Genomic DNA, 23,607 nt, shown 5'->3' on the forward strand with positions numbered 1-23,607 from the left:
GTACTTTACAGATTTTTTTCTAGATTTTTTTTTTTGTTGTTCTCTGTATCGTTATTCCTTCTTGGGACTATCAGGTTCCTATTACATTGTTGTTATGTTTGTGTTTTTATGCTGTTGAAACTATGAATGTGTTTTGAACTACGAAATTCATTAGGTACTGCGCAAACCAAAACCAGTACATGGTGCCTGCTCACTTCAGATGGCTCTTCAATGTGCGTATGTAACTTCCATGTGAGAGAAAACACAGAAATCTCTTTCATCCAGGAATTTAGCAAAACATGTTAATATATTTATTGATCAGTTTATTTTGGATAGTAATCTGGTCTTGCTGCAATTCCCTTAAACTCTGTATGAACTGATTCATGTCTGTGATGCATAAATTAAATCCATGTCAAGATTTTCAGGGATCTGGCAGAATTGCCTAATCATCAGGAGAACAGTTGGTTTCATCACACCTTACTCTGGATGTTGTATACATCTACATATGAACAAGTTTGCCACGTGCTTTAGGTTTACCAGTGAGAATAAAGCACTTCTGAAGTACAATTCATGAAACTGGATGAAACCTGTTACTAAAGTGCATGCGTGGCATGGAAAGTAGAGGGCAGGGCTTTCAGTGCAGATGTCGCTATCTAGACTGAAACCTTTTTCATTTGGTTAAATGAATCACACTCCTAAATTCACTGCATAGTGTATGGAGATCCATAAATCATTGATGTGTTCTGTGTCCTGGAGTGGTGCTTCTCTCTACCCACATGAAAAAGTTGGGTTCCCAGCTTTGGCACTGTAGCAGGTCACCTGAAGTTTGATGCATAAATTTCGATTCCTGCTTCACAGAGGATTTAATAATCTTTTACAAAAATTCAGCTGAAGGCTTATAAAGATTAAACAGAAAGTTATTAAGACTAATGCCTTTATGTAGAGGATGCAAAAGTCAAACATAATCAGGTAAATGTTTAAAGCATTCTTTTCTTTATCTGAAAATCACATTGAGAGGCATTTCTTTCATAATAACCACAGGTCTTGTTGACTTGTATAGTTTCTGTTCATTGACTGCAAGCCAAGTTCCTAATAATGTTGAGCTCTGTTAGAAGAGAAAGCTACTGTTCATCCTTTCTGGACCAAATCTTTGCCTTGGGCCGACAGCATTTCTAGGCAGGCTGCAGCCATGCCAAAGTATTATGACAGACTAAATATCCAAACTGCCTAGATCTTGTTTTTGCAACTGTTCTTATTTTTAGCAAGTTTATTTTATTTATTATTTTATTATTTAAAAAAAAAGAAAAAGCTTTCTGTATAGAATATATGCTTCAGAAAGGTTGTAGGGGTCTCTGATATTCCACAGTGCTGATTCTCTCATATTTAACGCTTTGTTCCACATCTCCAGAGAGTGATAGCACATGGAATCTGAGCCTGGCATTAACAAGTTTCATATCATGGAAATGAGAACCTTCTCCATCAGATGTGAAATTACAAAGCACCGGCTCTTACACAAGGTGTGTGAGTGCATTCAGGGAGTATCAAAGAAATTAGAATGAAATTAGAGTAGCCATCGCATGAGAGATTTAACCTTTGGGAGCCTTGAGCTGACTATATCCTGTGCAGACCTGTTTCTTTTGTAATGTAAATAAGCAGGATCATTCTACAGTGCAGATTACATCCAGGATATAAATGCCCTATAGGAACATTTAATTGTCTTTGTATCTTGAAGAATGGGTTGTTTTTCTAAATCCTCAGATCCTTTGGCTCTTAGAGAAGTCATCAGTAAGATGCTTTTCCATCTTTTCAAATTAATCCTCACTGAGGCCCTGATAAAGAAGGATACTTATTTTCATCTCTGCTTTTCAGTCCAGATCCAACTTCAAAGTTGGCCCAGCTCTGAGCTGGGGGTTGGACCAGATGACCTTGAGAGGTCTCTTTCAGCTTGAATTATTCATGTTTCTTTGAATATTTAGGTAGTTCTCCATGGTCAGTTTTAAGCCAGCTGATATCAGAGAGAAAACAAAATATTTAATATGCTGAATCACAGCCTTGTAAATGAATACAGATATTTAACAATGATATTAAAACATAAAAATGCACATTTATTTTTACAGAAAAGTAGGTGAAAACAAAGTAACGGCATGACTAAAGAGAACTCCAATTTAACCACCTTTGGAAGTCCTCACACAAATTCAGCATGCCCATTCCCTTTTCTCTGAACTCCTTGTACATTATCAGTACTAATACATTCTTGTGTGATATTTGGAGTGAACAAACTCATTATTTTTGCTATTCAAACTTCTGAAAAATTAGAGCATTTAGACTATCTGGCAGTGATTTTTGAGCCACAGAACAGCTGACTCCATATTATTTCGTAGCATTGTCAGTATTGTCAGTGCTAGTACCAACGGAGGTCAGGACTATTAAAGTATAGTAAAATCAATTCGCAGAGGTAAAGTTATGAGAAATGTAAGCCATTTAAAGCCTGCTTTGAAAGTTTGCATGGTACTCAGGTAGATTTCTATCTTTGGCAAAAAGAGTTAAATTCTCTCTTTGAGTATTTTTTCAGGGACCAAACAAGTTTTAGCAGTAGTTTGCTGTCAATTTAAAATATCATGTAAGATTCAGAACATTTTATAAACTATTGATGCCCTGTTTTAGCTGCTAGATGCATTACAATTTAAAAGCTTTGTGAGGTACCAAGAAAAGCTGATTTAAAAATTTTCCATGAGAATTATTTTTCAGAGCCACATGCATTTCCAGAAAAATAACATTTTTTGTTTTTCTGAAAAAGTTTGTGTTCATAAAGAAACACACCTAGAAGGCGAAGTAAAGCATATTAAACAAACAAACATAAGGCTACACAGGATAGTGAATAGAATTATATGAGGCAGGTTTGGGATGTTTTTCTCCCTTGTTTTCTGCTGCACTAATGCTTGGCTGGAATTCTTCTGGTTAGTTGTGGTCTGCAGGTCTGAGTGACTGAGGGGATGTTTCCATATTGCAAACCTGAAAAGGGTAGTGCATCACCTTAACTTCATGCTCTGGTCTGGGAGATGTAGGCTCTGCTTTGGCCTAATTTAAAACAGTTCATTTCCAACATCCTGAGAAAACCTCTAAGGGTTTTTTTGGAGGATAGGGCAGCACAAAAGGGGCAGATGGGTTTTCCTCCTCTCAGAAAGTGAAAGAAATCCTAATTACACAGAATAACATGCCAGGCTGCTGGTTACATCTGGAAAGACAAGAAAAGATTACTTCCAGATAAGTCTTCAGAGACCAGTAAGTTTGTCCTTGTTTGCATCCTTTGTTTTCTGCTGCATCAACAGAGAAAGCAGATGTGGAGTGAATGCAAAAATATTCAAATCCTGCTACTGAACTTTCTTGCTTGACTGATGGCTTGCAGATTAGAGATAGATCCAGGGTGGCTCAAGGGCACCACAGTTTAACAGAACGGCATTTTATAACAGTCCAGGATGTGAAGCAAATTATGATATTATTTTCCAACTACTTACAAGCAGGAGGGAAGAAAACATGAAAAAACAAAGGCACCAAGGATTTTATTGCTTTTATAATCAACCTAGGGAAGCTCAGTGATAGAGAAGAGAGAGGAACAAGGAAAATTGTACAGCGTTGTAAAACAGAGGACAGAAAATTTAAAATTCCTGTCATGGAAAGTGTGTGGAGGAATTTGATGATGAAGAAGTGTAGGTGGATTGATTGTCAGAAAACACATAATAAAGCAAAAAATATTATCTGAGATGGCTTGCAATTGTGAAATGCATTTACACACTTCACTCAGTTTTAGTACCATTCTTTCCATTATTTCTACCCACTTTAACCTAAACTCAATTTAAACTAGTGTAACCTTTGCCTTTCAATAAAAAATACGTATATATTGTACTTGTCATGATATTTGGGTTCTCTTTGCAAAATTCACTTAAGTTAGACAGAGTTAATGCTATATGTCTTTTTCTCTCCATGCCTCCCTGTGTGACCAACCTGCTCAGACTGTAAAGACTTTGGTGTTCAAGTGGTCTAAGGCACAAAGTCTGGGCTGGACTTTAAGTACTGTTGCAATACCATAACTATTAGTTTTAAGAATTCAAATTGGAGACAAATGTGTTTGTTTTTTTTTTTTTTTTAAATATATGGCAATACAGCAGTCTAAACAACAAATGTTTAAAAAGTTAACTTCGAACATCTATTATTTCCAATATGCATATGTGTATGTTTGTGAGTGTGTGCCTATGTATTTATTTATGTATTTTAATCTGGCAGCCCACTGAAATTGTGAAGTCTGCTTCCCATCCAATCACTGGAGAAATTCAGGTAAATATTTAATTCTTGCTGTGTAAATTGTTGTTGCTCTTGGTTGTGTTTCCCTGTTGAATAAGTTTGCTGAACACAATATCTATTAAGTGATTTTTTATTCAACTCCAACCTATTGAAATGTCACTAATGTAAGTCAGTGCTAGATTTTTGCCTCTGTCTTTAATGTTGTCTTGTGAAATACAAACAGAAGAATGGAAAATACTACTGTTCCTGAAGGGGATAAAAGTGTAGTGAAATTCATTCTGATCTTCAGCCTTTGGGCACTTGTGGTTTATATCAGAAATTCCCAGACTCTACATTTAAGCAAAAGGCTTCGGTCGGTCCCTCCTAGCGCAGTGGATTAATTTCCATGCAATGCCAAGTTTGTGATTATGTCTTATGCAAACTGACTTGTTTTTTTTTTTAAACAGTGGAACTGGGAGCAGCAGAATAAATTAAGCCTGATTTCCTATTGATTTCTGTCTTTTGTTTCCTTAATTCATCCCACTCTCCTATACTAATCCTAAGGGTTTTTCCATAGTACAACATCCTTCCTTGGATTGGGCTCCAGGCAGTCAGAATTTGTGTAATTTCTACTCAGTAAGATGGCTATTGCTCAGAAGAATATAAAGGGTTTGAATTTCATCTGCTTTTTCCTGAATGGAATTGATCAATATGCATGTGGTTGTGGATTTTTTGTTTGTTTTTGTTTTTATTTTTGTTTTAACTAATACTGACAGACTTTGAGAACAAAATTTGCTTCAAGGTCCAACATAATCATCTAGCATCTCATCCTAGTCAGGAGAGAGAGACAGAAACTGCTAAAATGTATTTATTTCCAGCCAAAGTAAAGGTCTAAAATTTATTTTATTCAAAGAATTTTGGAGAGGTGTTGAATCATTTAGGAAATAAAATTATCTTACTGTGTTTTCATGCATTCTCTAGCTTCAAATCAACTATGACAAACACCTTGGCAACCTTATCATCCACATCCTTCAGGCAAGAAACCTTGCTCCCAGAGACAACAATGGCTATTCTGACCCATTTGTTAAAGTTTATCTTCTGCCAGGGAGAGGGTAAGTGTAGGAGAAATTGTAACCTGAACTTTCTTTTAATTTGAGTGTGTTACTTGTTACTAATATATACTATAAAAGAATCTAGGTACAAAATCAGGAAAAATGGTAGATTTTTTAGTAGAGAGCCAGATCCTCTTCTCAGGAGAATGTGCACACTTTGCTAATCACCTCAGGGACTAATTCGTGTAGATTGTTTTTTTTCTGTTTCCATGTAAAAATTCTACTACAAGCAAAAATATATATTAAGAGAACAGCAGACACTACTGTGTAGTACTAAATTCATGTAATAGTCTCTCTAATGAAGAAAACTACATGCTAAGGTTAAAATGGAATTGTTGCTTCAGCTCAAGACATTAATGTGGGACAGATTCACAAACATGCAGAATTACAGTATCAGAGATAAATTTAAGGTTGCAGTATTATATAAAAGGTGAGAAATAGTAGACAGGAAATAATAATTCCACGTGTTTTTAATGACTTTTTTTAAGAGTTAAAATTCAAGTAATTGTCTATCTAATGACTATACAAATCACTAATCACCTTTTTTTAGACTCTGTAATTACAAGTATCTCACTAGTGCTTCCTTTAAAAAATATGTTTCTGTATCAGCAATATTATAACTTTTTTGTGCCCTAAAGTTACAGAATGCAACATATGCATAAGTATACATGGCTGTAATAATCCTGTTGACTTCAGTGACAATACCTAAAGCTAAATTGGTGGATTAGACCTTGGACTGCAAAAACAAATTCCTGCAAACTTTTCTGCTTGTGTAATCACACATCCTAAAAGACTCTTAGGCTACGACCATGCAACTAAAAATCTATATTTCTGCTCTATTCAAAGTAACAGGAAAGTAGATGCTCAGGTCACAGTTCAGCATTTGACATATGGGCAAGCAGCACTAAAAGCACATGAATGGTACAACTAAAGACGCGCGTATTCTTTTGTAGCTTGCTGATTCCAGCTATACAGCATTCAATATTGTTCACTGGCACTGGGCCCAAAACTATTACTGAATATAATGGGAACAGGTCCTAAATCTTGAGAGGTTTTTTACTGCGCATAAGAGTCTTGTAAAATACTTGTCAAGTCAATCTTACTGGGAATTTTGCAGATGATGTACAAATGCAGTGATGTACAAATAAGACTTTGAACTAGAGAGATATTCAACCTGCAGAGGTCTAAGCCAGATCCAATATATGTTTAAACTTGTGGACAAATGATGAAAACTTTGGATTTTAGTTTTGTTTGGGTTCATCTTTTTAAAACATGGCAATATTACAGTTTTGCGTGTAACTTGGGACTTTAGGGAAAAATGAAAATGAAAAGCTTCTCAAAAGAGATGAACTTATTTCTGAAATCAGAAACTTGAATTGCTACCAAATATCTTTTATCTGTAGTTCAGTCCATGCTATACTTCTTATTCTTCCTAATGCCTCTGTTTCCTTTGATTCTGATACTAGAAACTACCCATTATTTGCATGTTTTCTTTCACCTCTGTCTCACTTTCTCTCACACTGCTTCCTCTATGTTCTTATCTCTGTAAATGCTGGGTATGCAGACAAGTCATGGTTGTCCAAAATGCAAGGTACAGTGTACTATCTTCCAATTTTATTCTTTCATTTTTGTATGCATGTATGGTATTATGATAAGCCTGTGCATTGAACTATACATTTCTCTTGAGTTTTGATGATGTGATTGCAGTGTGGTTTTGCTGTTCATTTTCAAGTTAATCCCATTTCCAGGTCAGAAGGAACTGTAAACAAGTAATTAATGGGCCTTAATATTCCAGGGCCAAACTCTGACAACAAGCAAAATTTCTTTTGAAGTCTGGAAGAATTTAGTTCAGAGATATCTAAAGCTTAATTCTAACTGACTGAATATTGTGAAATAATTAACTGTGAACTTGTATCAAGATTTTGAATTGTGTTACTGTCAGGAGAAACAGGCACTCTTTGGAAATTAAATGGAATATTTTTCTCTCTGCACCTTGCACAGTGTATAGACATTGAAGCCAGGGATAATTCTAGGTAATTGCACAGCTGGCTTTAAAGCTGCTTGACCACATAAATGTCTATTCGTGGTAAACAAAGTTAATTTTTTATTTGTTAAAATTAGTAGTGCATTGTTTGTCCTGGGGTTGGAAACATAAGGCAAAACTCAGTTCTCAAGATATGCTAATATCAGCCCATGTTCAGTATTATACATAAGAGTAGTAATTCAACCTTAATTCTAAATTTGGTTGAAAGTAGAAACCTGACCAAATAAGTCAACAGATGAATTTTAATATGTGGATCTTCTCTATCATCAGCCTGTTTCTTCATTAATGAAATTATTTAATTAATGTGTTTAAATGCCACATTTTATATGCAGTTATTCTATTATACTTTTTTCATTGTACTTTCATTTATATTATTTATTAATAAACTATAGTTAGGGAAGCACAGAGAAACAATAAAGAAAACAGTAATGCAGTCTTTATATTTTTACACAACATACTCTATGAATTTCAAGTGCAAGTTATTTCATACTAGGTTTAGACTGGTTTAATGAATACATCTGATTAAAGCACCTGTCAGTCACAGTTGTTGGGGGAAAGTGCATTGGTGGTATGAACTTACTGTATTTGCCAGATCCTTCCCTTCAGAGGTCTAGAAACCCAGTAGTCATCCAGCTTTGCCTGGGTCTGCACGTCCTTAGAAGTGGTCAATGTCTCCTGCTTCCCTCTGCAACAGATCCACACCATAGGTTACATGAACGTGGGCTAACGCCACCCTTGCCAGTTTAGATCCAGACACTCTATGGACTTCAGTGGAAATGCTCCAGAGTTACCATGTTAACAACACATTTACCTTTTGTCTGTGCCAGCTCTTAAACTCAACAGTGCATGAATCCTCTTCTCATATTTCTGAAAAGAATCAGAAATTTCTGAAAAGAATCATAAATTCACAGGTCCCAATACCCTTCATGTTTTTTGATAAATTGGAAGACAGTGAATAGCATGTTTTGCAAGAAAAGAAATGGAACTGCATAGAAAGAGTATGAGTGAAAAGTGGGAGCGAAAGTAGAGGAAGTCACTTTAATTAAAAGATAACAGTCTATTCAGCAGGTTGAATATGGCCACACCCTTTTGGAGAATAAGGCCACTAGGCACTGCACAATAGACTTGAGTTTGTAGAGGGAAACTGCTGGTGCTGAAGACCCAACATTGATATGTATGGGTCGATGAAACACATACATCTTTTACATAATGTTAATTCAGACCTGCTCTGATCTGGTACCATGTGTGGTACATCGTTAGTGACTAGCTGATTAAATGAGTCCCTGCAGTGCATCTTCCAAGTTAATCTCATATGAAAGGCATCCAGTTCATTAGCTCTGAGACCATGCCACAGTGCGAACCAAAACACAGTTCAATCAAAAGTCAGAAGTGAGAATCAGGAGAACAACATATTACCAAAAATTAAACTGAAGACTGTTTAATAGGGCAGATACAGGTTATTCTGTGCCATTTGGTGTTAGTGCTGGAGAACTGTCCTGGGCACATTTAATTTAGTGATAGATATAGTGGTAAGTCTTTCAATGTATGGGAGGCTTGAACAGAAAACAAAGGGTAGTTGGCTGTAGGGGGGCAAAAAGAGGTTCTTAACCTTATACCTTGTTGGGTTTTTGAAGTATTAAAAGCTTCTCATGTTCTCTTACCCAGCTCTTATATTAAATTAGAATTGGAATGGAAGCAAATCTGGTATCAAAGCTCACAGAGGTAGATGAATCCATACTCTGTTAAAGGTTAGTGTAGTGTTTTTTTCATACTCAGGAAATTTAAAGTGCAATAGAAAGCATTACCAATTCTCTTTAAAAAACATTATGCAGCCAAAATTTTATTCTTGGCTATTGATAAAAACAATCATGAGCTTGATGCACTTTTGTGTTTGTTTCCAGTACAGTGAGAGGCATAGCCAGGGAGCAGGATCAATAAGAAATCAGTGTTTCTATCATTAACAGGATATTAGTTATCCCATGGCATTCATTAAACATTCTTGTGAGATGGGACTCCCGTAATTAGAGACTGCAACCTATAAGTATAATGGATTCATGCTACTTCAAAGTGCTAATAGGAGGATGGTGTTGGAAAATAAATCGATGCATTATCACTTCAATTTATAATCAGAGCCTAACACTTACAAGAGAACAAAGCATATCTGCATGTGCTGACTGATGTCTTATGTTGAAATGGTTGTAGGCAGAGCTAGCCTGCTGAAGAGTCAGGAGAAGATGCTTCAAAAAGCCATGTCAGGAAAGCATACTAAAGAAAAAAAACCCAAAGGTGGTCATTGTCCTCTTCTAACCCTGAGATGTTTCAGAAATGGGAGATGTGGTTCTTTTATTTTTATTTTTCTGATTTTTGTTTGTTTGGGGGTTTTGTGTTGTGTTTTTGTTGTTGTTGTTTGTGTGTGGGTTTTTTTTTGCACTAGAACTGAAAGAAACAAATTATTTCTAATGTAATGTTTCCTCCTTTGTTCAAATTCAGTGCTGAGTACAAGCGGAGAACTAAGTATGTACAGAAAAGCTTGAATCCTGAGTGGAATCAGACAGTCATCTATAAAAATATCTCCACGGAGCAGGTGCGTGACTGGTAGTACTGTTCAGTGCAATTTACTGCTTTATTATTTGTATGGTTTGCAGTGCTTTCCATGAAGGGAACAGTGCTCTGAACCATTGTAAAGTCTTGCCATATTTAGGGGAAGTTTGGAACTATTTCCGTTCCTCTGATAGAGCTTACTATATCAATACTCTTTTCTTGTCTCTTCTACTCATAAAAATGGTAATTTGTGGAGATTAAACTCATAATCATGCTGTAAGTATACATGCGGCAATTTAAAAATTATCATGGAATGAAGGAATAAATTAATGAGGGAGTGAATTAAGAAATAAGTTTCTGAAGTAGATGAAGAAATCACTGTCACTCTTCATTCCAAAAGCCATGCAAGCTCACACAAAACTCAGGTCCTACCATTTTCTTATTAAAAATATTTATAAAATACAGGGATAAATTTTTAGATTTAACAGCAATTTACAGCAATGAGCTTGAAATTTGAATCACTTGAAAAAAAATTAGAAGATATTTCATTTCATTGTTATAGAGAGATTTAACTCACATCTGGGAAAAGAGTCTGTAGAAGTCTTCTCTGTTTCTTGGCTTCCTAATGCTGTCTGACCGACAGGGTTAACTGAGGCAGTATGAAGCAATTTAGTCCTCTTTCTCCTCTTTCAAAGGGACTTTTTATCATTTTAAAAAGGCTTAAAGAGCAAAGTGATGATCAGTCCATTTGTTTAAATTATGAAGCATATTTTCTAGAATAATGGATCTGTACGCAGCCCTAATTTTTTTTGCCTTTCTTAGTGTTTTGTTCTTGATACTTTCAACTTCATTTTTCAAGGCCACTTAATCTTTCAGTACTTTTTGAAAAAGCCCAGAATAACTGGACTCTTTAGGGAACAGATTTCCCAATGCTTTTAATATACTTCTCCAACACAACACCAAGACTTCAATATTATCTTCCTAACTTACAATTTCATTATTCATTCTTCTTGTTCATTGAGAGAAACATAGTTTAAGATACTAATTTTTGCATGGAGCAAACCCCTTCCCTCAGAGGGACGCATATGGTTACTCACGCAATCTACACATCTGAGCTTAACAGATGGTAGCTTACATTTTCTTCAGAGGTGCCCTGTTGTATGTAGTGGTTGTAGTTTGCTAGGTTTTGTAGGTTGTCTTGCGTAGAGTTGCATAAAAGTTAGCTAGTCGACAATGAAAGCATCAGAATCAAAAACCTGGGGTGTTTGCCTGGCTGCAGTATAAAACCTAGGTCTTATATGCTTTTTAAAACTGTTTGCTAAGTCTTAGCAATATTTCCAAACTGAGCTTTCCGTTTAAGAAAGGCTCTTCAGTTTACTTAATTTTATTTCATGTTCTGCTGTGACATTTCGCAGAGCTGTAATTAAGAGCACTTGGGTGTTGGACATTCAAGGGATGTTTGATGATTTTAAATTGGATAATGATCTAAGTCTAGGATTTATTGGACATACATTTTTATGGCAGAACATCTCCTAATACCTTTGATGTCATTTTGACCATTATTTGATGAAATTTGCCTTTAGGTCTCATGTCGAATTCTTTGAACTTTTGCTTTCTATTTGTAAATCTCCTCCTTTTCCCTTCCTCTGAGATTATTGTGTAGTGCTTATGATTACAGGTAAGTAAGCTTTATCCGAGCACCACATATGTTGTATATTTTGTCCTCTTGTCACACAAAAGTGTGTGCAGGGAATAGTATTTCCTTACATACCTTTCCATGGTTTGTATCTAGTGCTAAGATACCAGTGTGAGTGATACTTCTCCTATAAAATTCAGTGCCCTGGCTTAGAGACTATACAGTAAAGCACATTCTTAAATCACCAAATAATTCCATGCTGTTGATAAGATCCCACTACAGTTTGAAGAACTATCATCATGCAATAGTATATCTTTTGCTCTCATAACCCTCAGAATGGATATTTCAAAATAGTTAGGAATATAAAGAGAAGTACAAAACAATAGTTTTCTATAGACTGAGAATAAATGTTCTGATCACAAAACAAGGAAAACTGCATCATACACAAAGTTATACAGAGTTAGCAGTTGTACCCTACGGTAAACTTATGAATCATTTTAAGTCTTGCTTCTTCAAGGAAGCATTTCCTTTCCCTCCATCAAATCATGGGATGCTTGCTGACAGCAAATAAATATTATTAAATATTTCCTAATATAGTCCTTTTAATGTCACTGTCTAGACTTTAGCTGGTTGTACAATTTTTCATTTTCCTTTTCCCTTTTGTAACCTAGCTGAAATTAAAGTGAAAATAATTATGGGAAACAGATCACTCTCTGAAATGAAGAAGACTTTTTCAAGGTCAGAATGATTGGTTACATCATGTAACAAATTTTACTTTGACAGTTGGAGAAAAATAAACTGTAAATATTTAGTAATTTAAGGTTTTTGTTAAGTAATAAAATGGAGATAATTTACAAGGAGGGCCAAGTACACACATTACAAATACGGTATAAAAATTGCTAACTCAAGTACTTTCTCAGAGCATGAAATGAAGCATTATACTGATCTGAGGAGAAAATTGTAAAAAATGTAAGTTCTGTTGCAGGTCAGGCCACTGGTATAATGTATGACAACAATATAAGGTGTGGCTTTCTTTGCCTCAATTTCTTACTTGTCAGAAAGCAAATAAAAGTCTCTACTTAGATGATGGATGTAATTCATTAAAGCAAATAGCTTTTGCCATAGCTCATGTCCTTAAAATGAATATATTTAGAAAGAGTAATGTTTTCAAAATCCTTGATGTAGGAGTCTATGTCTTATTTCCAAAATTAGGAAAGCCTGCTTATGAATCAGTAGGGTGTTGATACCTGAGTCTTACTTAATATCTTGGACAAGAGAAAGTAAATTTCAAAGTGACCAAGCAAAAGTCTTTGTTGTTCTGTGTGTTGAAGTGCACTAATATAGAGAAAAGTACGATACAATGTTAAATATAAATGTAAAGACAAATAAGTGTAAAGCATGAGATAATACAGCACCTTCATTTCTATTCATCAAATATCCTGAGACTGAAATCTTATGTTTTATTTTGAAGTAATTTTAGGAATTTACTTGAAGCATAGAAAAAACTGCCTTAAAATTATTTATTTCCTCTTACAAATCCTTGTATGAGAGTTTCAAGGAATATGTATTATCTATTTCAAGTAGTACATGTTTAGTTACATAGGTGCACATTATCCATAAAAAATCCAGTGACCGACAGAGATTTTAAACGAGAAACACACACTTCTGTGCATGTGGTGCTGTTTTTCTCTTCTGTAAGAGATGCATTAGCACTTTCTGTGTATTGTTTCATTGTTTTTAAATGATGATTGTCCACAGCAGCCTAAAGCTAAATGTAGTTCACATGCAGTAATAATCTTTTAGGTGGTTTTTTTGGTTGGTTTGTTGTGGGTTTTTTTGTTGTTTTGTTTGTTTGTTGTGTATGTGTGTGTGGTTTTTTTCTTGTTATCTATTTCTTTCTTTATTTTATTTTAAATTTTGCCACAAGGCACAACCTGAAATTAGTTGCAGCTTAGTAACACTGTTTTCATGATATGCTTGAAACTCAGTTGAGGTGCACAACGTGTAAACTCCTTTCCTTCTTTTAGGACACTTTCTCATCTTTCCTGTTGGTACATCGCTCAGTTGCAAAACCACAGTTAGATGGACAGTGGGTTTCTGCAACCCATTTCAGTATTGCTATCAGTTAAATTCCTGATGGGGATCTGAACTTCTGAGTTAATGACCTAAAACTGGATGATGTAAGGCAGAACCCCACTTTGCTGGGATGGTGTGATGGATGTTTTTTAAAATCACTAGCCACCGAGTGTTCTTTGCCTTCAATAGTGGTTCATAAATATATCTTCAGAAAAGCAATTTTTCGTCCTCTTGGAAACTAATTTCATGCACTCTGCCTAATACAGCTCTTTTGATGGTTTTTCATTGTCATAATATTTTATAAAATATTTTATAAAATCTTTATTAAACTAAGAAGCTTAAAAAAGATATCACAAAGAAATGTAGAATACTGCAAGTTTTTAACACATTTTTGTTATCATACTAATGCAAAGAAGCTAACAAAATAGGGACTTAGGGATTCAGTTACTTGAAAATCTCCTTTTGTTTTGTTTTGCTTTGGGGTTTTGTTGTTGTGTTTGTTTTGCTTTGGTTTTGGTTTTGGTTTCCTTTCCTGGATAAATAGTTTCCTCTTTCTGTCCTTGCACAGTCATCACTTGAAAAAAGAAGACATGTCCACCCAAAACAGCAACAATTGAGACTATACATTTTGAAAAGTATTTATGCTATTCCTCTTTGTTAAAGAGTAAAAATACATATAGATAGTATAGCATTTAGTAGGAAATTATATCATCCAGGAATCTAAAAGTAGCATGGACCAGTGGCTGCTCAACTCATTTTTTCAGGTTATTTCTCGCATTGCAGTTTCTATACTGTCTTGGAACAGCAATGAAAATTAATTTTATTCAGTCAAGGAAATCAGTTTTACAAGTATTCGGTAAGGGATGTTAAAAGAGAATCTTTTTGTCCAACCTTTTCTTTAAGTTTTGCAGGATAATTTTAAGAAGAATTTTGCCTAATTATGCAGGAATAAAACAGAGAAAGATTAAAGAATTGCTCTCAAGTTTTTTTTTTTTTAAGTTTAGGTTTCAAGTCATGTTGTTACCTGCTTGAAGAGTACATCGTTGGTGCTAAAAATAGTGCAATTCCCCTTTGTGTGGGTTTTCCCGGACATGCTGATTAAAACTTGTTTTTCAAAGACACTGACTTTTCATGGTTGCTCATTCTTCTGAAGTTAGCTGAGAGCAGAAGATATTCTGGATGCATGATAATGAGATGAAATTACTATTTAAAGGCAATTAAAAGTTATTAAGAGCTGTGAAACTATTGTATTAAAACAAGGCGCAATGGAAGTAAATAGCAAACAGTGGTTTTTCTTGAAAGTATGTATAATATGAACAGTAAATGGTATAGCTTATAATTTTGAGCAATGACTTGATTCTTTGTTGTCCTTTTGTCCCAAGCAGCCAATTAATAATCACAGCAGTGAGTGACACATTGCTTCTCTTAGGATGGTGACCTCAATTATCTCATAAAATTTCTGGTTCTGGCCTCTTTTATTCAAGTATGTGAAAAGAGTCCTGTTTTCCTTAGTGATGCTTGGAAGCATCCAACAAACTCTTCACTTACAATTTCTCAACCTGACTTTGCAGATACTCCATGCCCCCAGGATTTTGTTCTTCTCTCTTTCAAGCCACAAGATTTTATTACTGCCTCTCCAGCCATTTGCTGGCCTTTTGGCCAAGCACATGCTACCAGTAGTCAATCCTCTCCTATTCTGCTCCCAAACAGCCCTGGAATAACATTCAGGTCATTTTTTTCAATGACATCAGCTGCTTTGGTCAATAGCTTCTCTGTCTTGTGCTATCTTGTCATATGAAAAGGTTCACTGCAGCCTGGAAGAAGAGTGCTTGACACAGCTACCATGCTTAACAAGGTCAACAGATAATGGGCTCTGATGTCTGTCATTAATATCTAACAGTACAGCTTGTCCTACATGTCTGGATCACTTGCAGGGGTCCCATTGACTACACTGAATTCTGGGGGTATTAAAGCCTGGTCTTCACAGATGAGATTGTGTAAATAGGGTGGTTTAGATAATGCATTTGATATTCACATTCAAATGCACCTTAGGCAAATGTCTGGGATCAAACAACTCAGATCTCACAATGAGAAAAACTTCAGAAATACAAAAATGGGGCCTTAAAAATCAGTTTAGCTTTTCTAATGGACACACATTCTCTCAAACACAACTTGTGGAAATTCCTAAAAGAGGGCCAAGCACAAGCCCATTTTTCTTGATAACAAATAATAGCCCCAAATTATTTTTCCGATGGGACGACAAAAGCTGCCTAGCTGTCACTATGAAAAAGGGTATAAGGGTGAGATAATGAATAGAAGCCACCATAAAGTCTTGATCTGACGTTTATGATGGCAATGGGGTTAATTATCCTTTGACTTAAATTGCAGCTGAAAAAGAAAACGCTGGAAGTGACTGTCTGGGATTATGATAGATTCTCCTCAAATGACTTCCTTGGTGAAGTGAGTATCTTATTTCCTCCTCTCTAACAATGACTAGTTAGAAAGCTGATTAACTGCACAGTGGTACTTGGAGACTGCTTCCACGGTATGGTACTTTGTTAAACAAAACTTTTTTTACATCACAGTTTTACTGGTCACTTCATAGCAAATGGACATGATTTATTTCATTTGCAAATTTGGTCTTGCTGATCAAGGTCTCATTTTTAATGCTACAAAATAGTAATATCATTACCAAAGTATGACTGAAGGAAAAATCTTGTAATTAATAATAAATAAGATGAGTAATCATAGGAGGAAGAAGTATGGTCTCTCTTTTAAAGCAAATAAACATATGCTTGTGTCATACAGAATTACCAGCAATAACTATGATGTCAAAAGTAATTAAAAATGTTATTACAAAAGAATGTTATATAATAGTTAGAAACAGAAGCCCAGGAAAATCGATCGCTCATATACAGAGTACCTAAGAGTATCTCTGCTCATTCTGCATTTGTATTTTGCAAAAAAAAAACCCTCAGTTCAGCTCCAGTTTCCCTTTGTGTAACTACAAAACTGAGCAATCAGTGGCACTATTTAAACAATTACAAAAATAAATATATAGGAAGCAGCTACATGATTACTTATTTTGTGCATACTGTGTCAGTATTCTTGTTGAGTTCAGCATGTTTGTCCAAATGCAGGGCTTTACTGAATATTTACATTGTTATTTATAACATTTAGAAAATGGATCCCTCTACAGGAATATTTAAACTTTTGCCTTTAAATATTTTCAACCTCTATAACTATGTCATTTATTAAATCATTCAGATTTTATTGGAAAAAAGGAATGGAAAAGTCCATCTAGTGTATTTCAGGACCAGGATGTTCAGAGGAATCCTGTGCCATAACACCAGACATGGGATGTCCAAATTGTGCTCTAAGGACTTGTTTGAATAGGGCCAGCACCACTTTTATGCCCCAGATGGCAAGTGGCACCTTATAGTTCACCTCATGGAAGGTGAACCCTCTTCTCCTACACAGCAGAGCCCCCAGCCTGTTCAGCTTCTTGGAAGCAATCTTCAACCATTCCCAAAGCTATGACCAAAAACCACATCACGGAACATGCTAAATAGTTATTCTATTCATATTAAGTATAGACCTAACCAGAAATACCAAGCCGAAACATATACAACCTATGAAGCTGAAAGAAAAAAAGAAAGAAAAAAGTCTTTTCACATTCTAGAAACAATCAGTTGTGAAGAGGCTTCTCCATCCCTAAACTTGAAGAGGCTTTCTTTTATTCAGGGTCTGGTAATAAACTGACAAAGACATTGTTCCCTGAGGTAATTGCACACTTTATTTGTCTAGCAGCTTTAAAACTTCCCCACCTGACATTAGTTTTAACACTCTCACCTTGTCAAAAGCAAGGCTACTTTTGTCCTTTCCTTCATTCAAGACTCTATGATGACTCTTTAGTACTTTACAACTCTTGGCCCTCTCAGTTTCAAGACCATCAAGGGAATGGTTTCTATTGGTCTAAATGCTGATATTTTTTCATGTTTTTTTTTTTTTACTTTTTAAAAAAAATAAAAAAAAATAAAAAATCACAGAACTCCTTCTAGCAATGCAGGTGGCCTAGAGGAGATTTTATGGAGGTGGGGATAAAAAAGTTGGTCATTTCATTTCCACAATGCCACTGCATCTACCTTTTTTTTTTTTTTCCAGTGAAGTTTCAAGGCCTAATTGGCCTATTGAATTCTATTATTTTACTGAAGTGTGAAGGTATCTTTATTATTTTCCTTTTGTTACAAATTCTACATATGTGGATTTTTTTAAGAATTAACAAGCACCAGTCTTATGTTATTGAAGACTTTATTAAAAACAAATATTGAATTATTTGCCCTTTTACTAACACTGACAAAAGAGAGAAAATAACACTGCCTGATTCTTCGATTAGAATATATCTATACAGAGGTAGAATGACTAGATGTCTTTCTAGTCTAGCTATCAAGCTGGTGGTCAGAAGCTACTCCTTAAACTGTCTAGCCATCTTGGTATGGAGCTCTGTCTAAGCTCCTAGTCATTACTGAGGTGCTGTTGAGAAGACATATTGGTTCAGTCACATCAATATGCTAACAAATGTGGGTTTGAGATCAGAGCTGGCTTGTATCAGGCGAGGTCAGAGCATAGGCAGAGAGTCCCAAATCTGTCAGCATACAGTCTTATAACCTTAACTTCTTACATTGGATTGCAACTTTTGGTAACACAACTGTAGACTCTTCTACCGTACCCAACCATTAATAGATGAGATACAGGGTATATGTTGTACTTTGACTTATTTGTAGGTATTGATCGAGTTATCCAGTGTCTCTCAGCTTGACAACACTCCTCGGTGGTACCCTCTGAAAGAACAGAGTGAAAACATTGATCACGGCAAATCTCATTCTGGACAAAGTAGCCAGCAATCTCCAAAACCATCTGTCATCAAAAGCAGAAGTCATGGAATCTTCCCGGACCCCTCCAAGGGTAGGAATGACTTGGTGCATCTGACCTAAAATGTTTTTCCAGATGATGGGAAAACCTTTGCTATGTGTAAGTTCTAATAGAAAAATAAAGTTACTGCTATCAAGTTAGTATAGACTTTTATTAAAAATGTATTTACATCTATGATTAATTCATTGGAGACAAAGCTTAATTCAGTGCCAGCCAACTTACTGAGTAGTTGTGTCCTAAAAACAGCAGCTTACAAGTTCTATGTAGGTTGCACATCTGCTATAGGTTCTGTGCCCTTTTCATTTTTTGATAGCCTTGGCCAAATTCAATACATATTTAGCTATCTATTTTTCATGTTCCTTAAATATTCTATGGTGGTTTATCTTCTGGAAAATCATATTAATATTTTTTAGAATGAAGATTATGCTATAATAAAGCATATGCATTTCCAGCCAATGATAATGGACTGTAGCATATCTAAATTGTATCGGAAATCAGTGGAGCTGATATAGTAGAATTATAGTAATGTTTAGAAAAGCAGAACTGATCTCAGTGTCTCCTGGTCCAAGAAGTTTGTCTCTACATTTTTTTTTTTTTTTTTTTTAATATATACATACAGTAATTAGTCAGTGGCCCTTTGCTCACTTGAAACACAAATGGTAAAAGCCATCCCAAATAGCACCCAGATGAGAGCCTTGGAGTGATAAGACTCCGCTCCACCTCCTCTCTATTTCTCTGTGTAATGTTTTGCTAGGGATTGGTGTCTAGATACGGTCTATATCTAAATCAGAGGTTAGTATAGTATAGTATAATATATTTTAAGTTAGACTATGGTTTTGACATGACCATTCCTCAGAATAAAACTGCTTACTTTATCTAAGTATTCAGCAAGAATGTAGGTAACACCAGTCAGTCTCTACGTACTATAGAAGTACAAAGTGGAAAAAAATTAATCTTTAGGCTACCCTGTTATTCCACCAGTGTGAACCTGCACAGGCGACATAATTCACAGGTGATAGAAACCCAATAGTAAATTAATTATTTCCTGAGCCAGGGAACAGTGGGGAAGTAGAAAATGGTGCTTCATAAGTTTCTTAATCACGATATACCCCAAGACATTAATGGCATTTCACAGCTTAATCTTTATTACTTGTTTTGGAATGCATCTAGAAAGGCCAGTCAAGAGAAAGAAAATGAAATTATTTGTTTTTAATAAATGCAACCCTTGTGCTTCTTCATTTTCGTGGTAGACATGCAGGTGCCCACCATTGAGAAATCCCACAGCAGCCCAGGGAGCTCCAAATCTTCTTCTGAAGGACATCTACGCTCTCACGGTCCATCTCGCAGCCAAAGCAAAACCAGCGTCACTCAAACTCACCTTGAAGACGCTGGGGCAGCCATCGCCGCTGCTGAAGCAGCTGTTCAACAGCTTCGCCTTCAACCAAGTAAAAGACGCAAATAAATTCCTCAGCATGGCAGCTTAATGTTCATCTGTTGCCTTTTTCCCTGCTGTCCTTCCCTTTTTGGCTATTTTTTTCTGTTCTTGGCACACTGTGCTCACTCTGTTCAATGTCTTTCTTTGTGTGCCTGTGTGTGAATACATATAATTACAATATACTCTTGTATATAGAAGTCTTTTTTTTTAATTTATTTATTTTAATTTATATAGACTGCAGTGAAACTGGCTGTTTCTCCATCAGTCCCTTCACTCATGCTCCATGATGTTCCATGGTTGTGCATGACTCACAGAGAATTTCTTTGTGTGGTGATATTTTGATGTCACTAAATAACTACCAATGAAATAATCAAAACCCGCATAGATACAGCTGCCAGTTCTTCAAGTTGCACACAAGTGCTAGAGCACATTAACAACAAAATATATCCATAAGTAGTGATCAGGAAGGACAGTACTATATACACAAAAGAAGATTTATAATTGAAGAAAAAGGTTTTTTAACTATATGTCTGAGATTTCTATTTTTGAAAGATTACTGTAAATATCTTTTTTTTTTGAAAGGAAATACAAGGAAACCTTCTTAATATCTCAGATAAAATCACATTAGTGTTAAGCAGAACAGCAACAGACAAAAACATTAAACACATTAAATGCAAAGTCATTAAAGACACAAAGCCATTAATAACATCAGATTTCAACACCGTTAATGAGTTCACAAAGTCGAAGGGAATTGAGAGCTAAGTCAGGTGCCATAGTCAGTTAAATTTTTCTAGTAGTTTTTGTGCCATGGATTGATTAAGAGTCAAGATAGATTTCATCTGACAACTTCAAATAGATTAATTTATTAAAACTTTGCTCTCCAGAGTATACTTTAGAGTAGTATCTGATTGCTAGCTGAGGGTTTAGTTGATGGCAAATTAAAACTCTCTGACTGTGGAATCATTGTGTTTGTCTTCAGGATTTGTTGATATGCCATAAACTTACCATGGTATAATGCAAAAACTCGGGAAAATTTTTTCCCTTGTCTTCACCATCATTAATAAAGAAACAGCCAGTTTTAATACTCTTTAATGCTGTGCATGTGGTGTCTCTTTGGTGTTTGAAAACACTACTTAAATACAGAAAAAAAACCACTTCTGTTTGCATGAATAACATTTAAGCTGGTTCCATCTGAGGATACATACTCTGGGTTTCCATTTCACCCACACTGCCACAGCAGCACATAAAAGCGGTCAGTCTAATCATGCCAGGAAGCAGCACAGACACAGCATAGCAGGAGTCCTCCCTATTCAAAGAACTCAGTCTGACAATCTGCCTCCACCAGCCAATGACAACAAAGACCAAAGTCAACTAGCCCTCAGGAAAGTGATGTCTGATGGACCAGTCAAGCCTGAAGGAGGTGAGCAGAAAGACATAGTTAAGAAGCCAACCACATCCCAAATCCTTCTTGCCATGTAAACTAATTCATTGCAATATTTATTTATTTTGCCCCTCCATTAATTGCTGCAAATGTTAACATGAATCAAGAAATCTGCTTGATCTTTCCATATCAGCGCATAAATCCACGATGAAAATTGTGCTAAGAAACATTACAAAACAATAAACACGTGCACTTCCATTCCACTGGAGGACTTAGACATCTGTTGAAAAATGGTACAGCTTTGGTCTTGTTGTTGTCTAATAAAAAGTATGCATACAAGTTGGTCTGCTTAAGCATAATTGAACATTTCTTCTACTGAGACAAAAACCTAATTGCACTTTTTTTTTTTTTCCTGGAATTCTAATTGGGACATTAACAATTTCTTTTTCCTCTCCCAACACAGCTGTTATGTCAAAAGTCATTAGCATAGATAATTTTTTAAACCGCCAGTGGAAAGGAAAGTTTTGATCTATGTATAGTTAAATCTCTTGATAACTTTCTCATCAGTCACTTAAAAAATGTTTTCTATCTATAGGAACCTGTGCATCAAACCTAAATACCATCATCAATTTATCCCCTCATCACAAATAAAGAGCCAGATTCTTGATTGGTTCAAATTGGCACTGATCTTTTGCTTATTTCCATGGAATTGGAGAGATTATCCCAATAAACTGACAGACTGGACTCACAGATCTTCTCTTGTGCTGTAATCCCTTCCCAGGCTCTCATGATTCATTGACGTTTTTCCTGTCAACACAAATGCACTCATGGACAATGCAGTCTAAGGTTGTAGAAGAAAAAGAGGGAATTATATTTCAAGCAATAGATCCAAAAGCAAGAAGTCAATAAGAGAATTACTGTGATGTTAAAGCAGCTAATTAACAAGGTCAAATTTAACAAATAATTTTAAACATTGCATTTAGAAATAAAAAGGTGTTTCTTATGAGAGCTATAAGTATATCTACACGTGTGCATCCACCCACATATATGTTGTCTTACTCTACAGCTCAACTTCAGACACTCAGTTCAGACAGAGGCCAGATTATATCATGGTACTAGTTCAGGTATCATGACTGAAACGCCCACCCAATTCCTGGGATGTATACGACGGAAGTCTAATTCTGGAAAGAATGTCCTATGAGAAGTGGCTAAGTACTTTGAGTTTGTCTAGTTTACAGAAAAGGAGACTGAGGGGTGACTTCATGGCTCTCTACACCTTCCTGAGGAGGGGAAGTGGGAAGGGAGGTGGTTCTGGTTCTCCCTGGTGTCCTGTGATAGGATATTGGGAATGGTTCAAAGCTGGGCCATGGGAGGTTTAGACTGGGCATTAGAAAACATTTCTTTACCAAGAGGGTGGTCAAACACTGAAACAGAGTTTCTTGAGATGTGGTTGTTGTCCCAAGCCTGTCAGTGTTTAACAGGCATTTGGACAATGCCCTTAATAACATGCTTTGACTTTTGGTCAGCCCTAGATTGGTCAGGCAGTTGGATTAGATGATCACTGTAGGTCACTTCCAACTGACATATATTCTAGTCTAGTCTAGTCTAGTCTATTCAACTCTTACGATGTTTTGAGGTGTCATGTCTGTAGAGATTTATCATAAGTATTTGTGGTCCTGTGGTGCCTTATGGCCTACACAGGCAATGCTAAAACTTTTGTTTGTGATATGAGGTTGAATCAAGGTTCATATATACTTTTATGATGAGGAAATAGCTAGGCTGTTGGCTTTGAGTACGCTTGCCACTGAGCTATTATGCTAACTTCTTTACTTTTAAAATTACAAAACGGCTATGTATCAATATGCCTTTGGCTCAGCAGTATTAGAAGCATCATAGAGAGTTGTGGGAATAAGAGCCCACATTATTATCATTAATATATCAATGAGGTTAGGGTTACTGTAAGGAGACATAGTACTTTTGTCTTTTTACTTCTGAAAATTATACACAATGCATAATCACCTACACAAAGTTTACACGTCTGTTTTCAGATCTGTGGGAAGTTTTGGCTTCTTCTTGTTGTACCAAAACTAGTCTGTTGTAATTTATTCATATGAGGTGGGCCAAAAATTACCATTTTAAGGTTAATAGAACTCATGCATTTCAGCAGGAGGAAAAACCAAGATTGCAGCTTTG

General features: G+C 35.7%; 1 protein-coding gene across 1 annotated transcript in view; it reads left to right on the forward strand.

The window, feature by feature from the left end:
* The window catches only part of PCLO (piccolo presynaptic cytomatrix protein), a gene marked incomplete at both ends in the record, with an annotated part of 351,318 nt that overhangs the window by 271,091 nt on the left and 56,620 nt on the right, over window positions 1–23,607 (forward strand). Inside the window, 8 exons of the mRNA XM_082071252.1 lie at window positions 4,261–4,311; window positions 5,239–5,369; window positions 6,934–6,960; window positions 9,904–9,997; window positions 16,055–16,126; window positions 18,451–18,631; window positions 19,849–20,043; window positions 21,271–21,453. Coding sequence (XP_081927378.1) covers window positions 4,261–4,311; window positions 5,239–5,369; window positions 6,934–6,960; window positions 9,904–9,997; window positions 16,055–16,126; window positions 18,451–18,631; window positions 19,849–20,043; window positions 21,271–21,453 — 934 coding nt within the window. The remainder of the gene's footprint in view (window positions 1–4,260; window positions 4,312–5,238; window positions 5,370–6,933; window positions 6,961–9,903; window positions 9,998–16,054; window positions 16,127–18,450; window positions 18,632–19,848; window positions 20,044–21,270; window positions 21,454–23,607) is intronic.

Source organism: Streptopelia decaocto, assembly GCF_964273445.1.
Source record: "Streptopelia decaocto genome assembly, chromosome: 1".
Lineage (NCBI taxonomy): Eukaryota > Metazoa > Chordata > Aves > Columbiformes > Columbidae > Streptopelia > Streptopelia decaocto.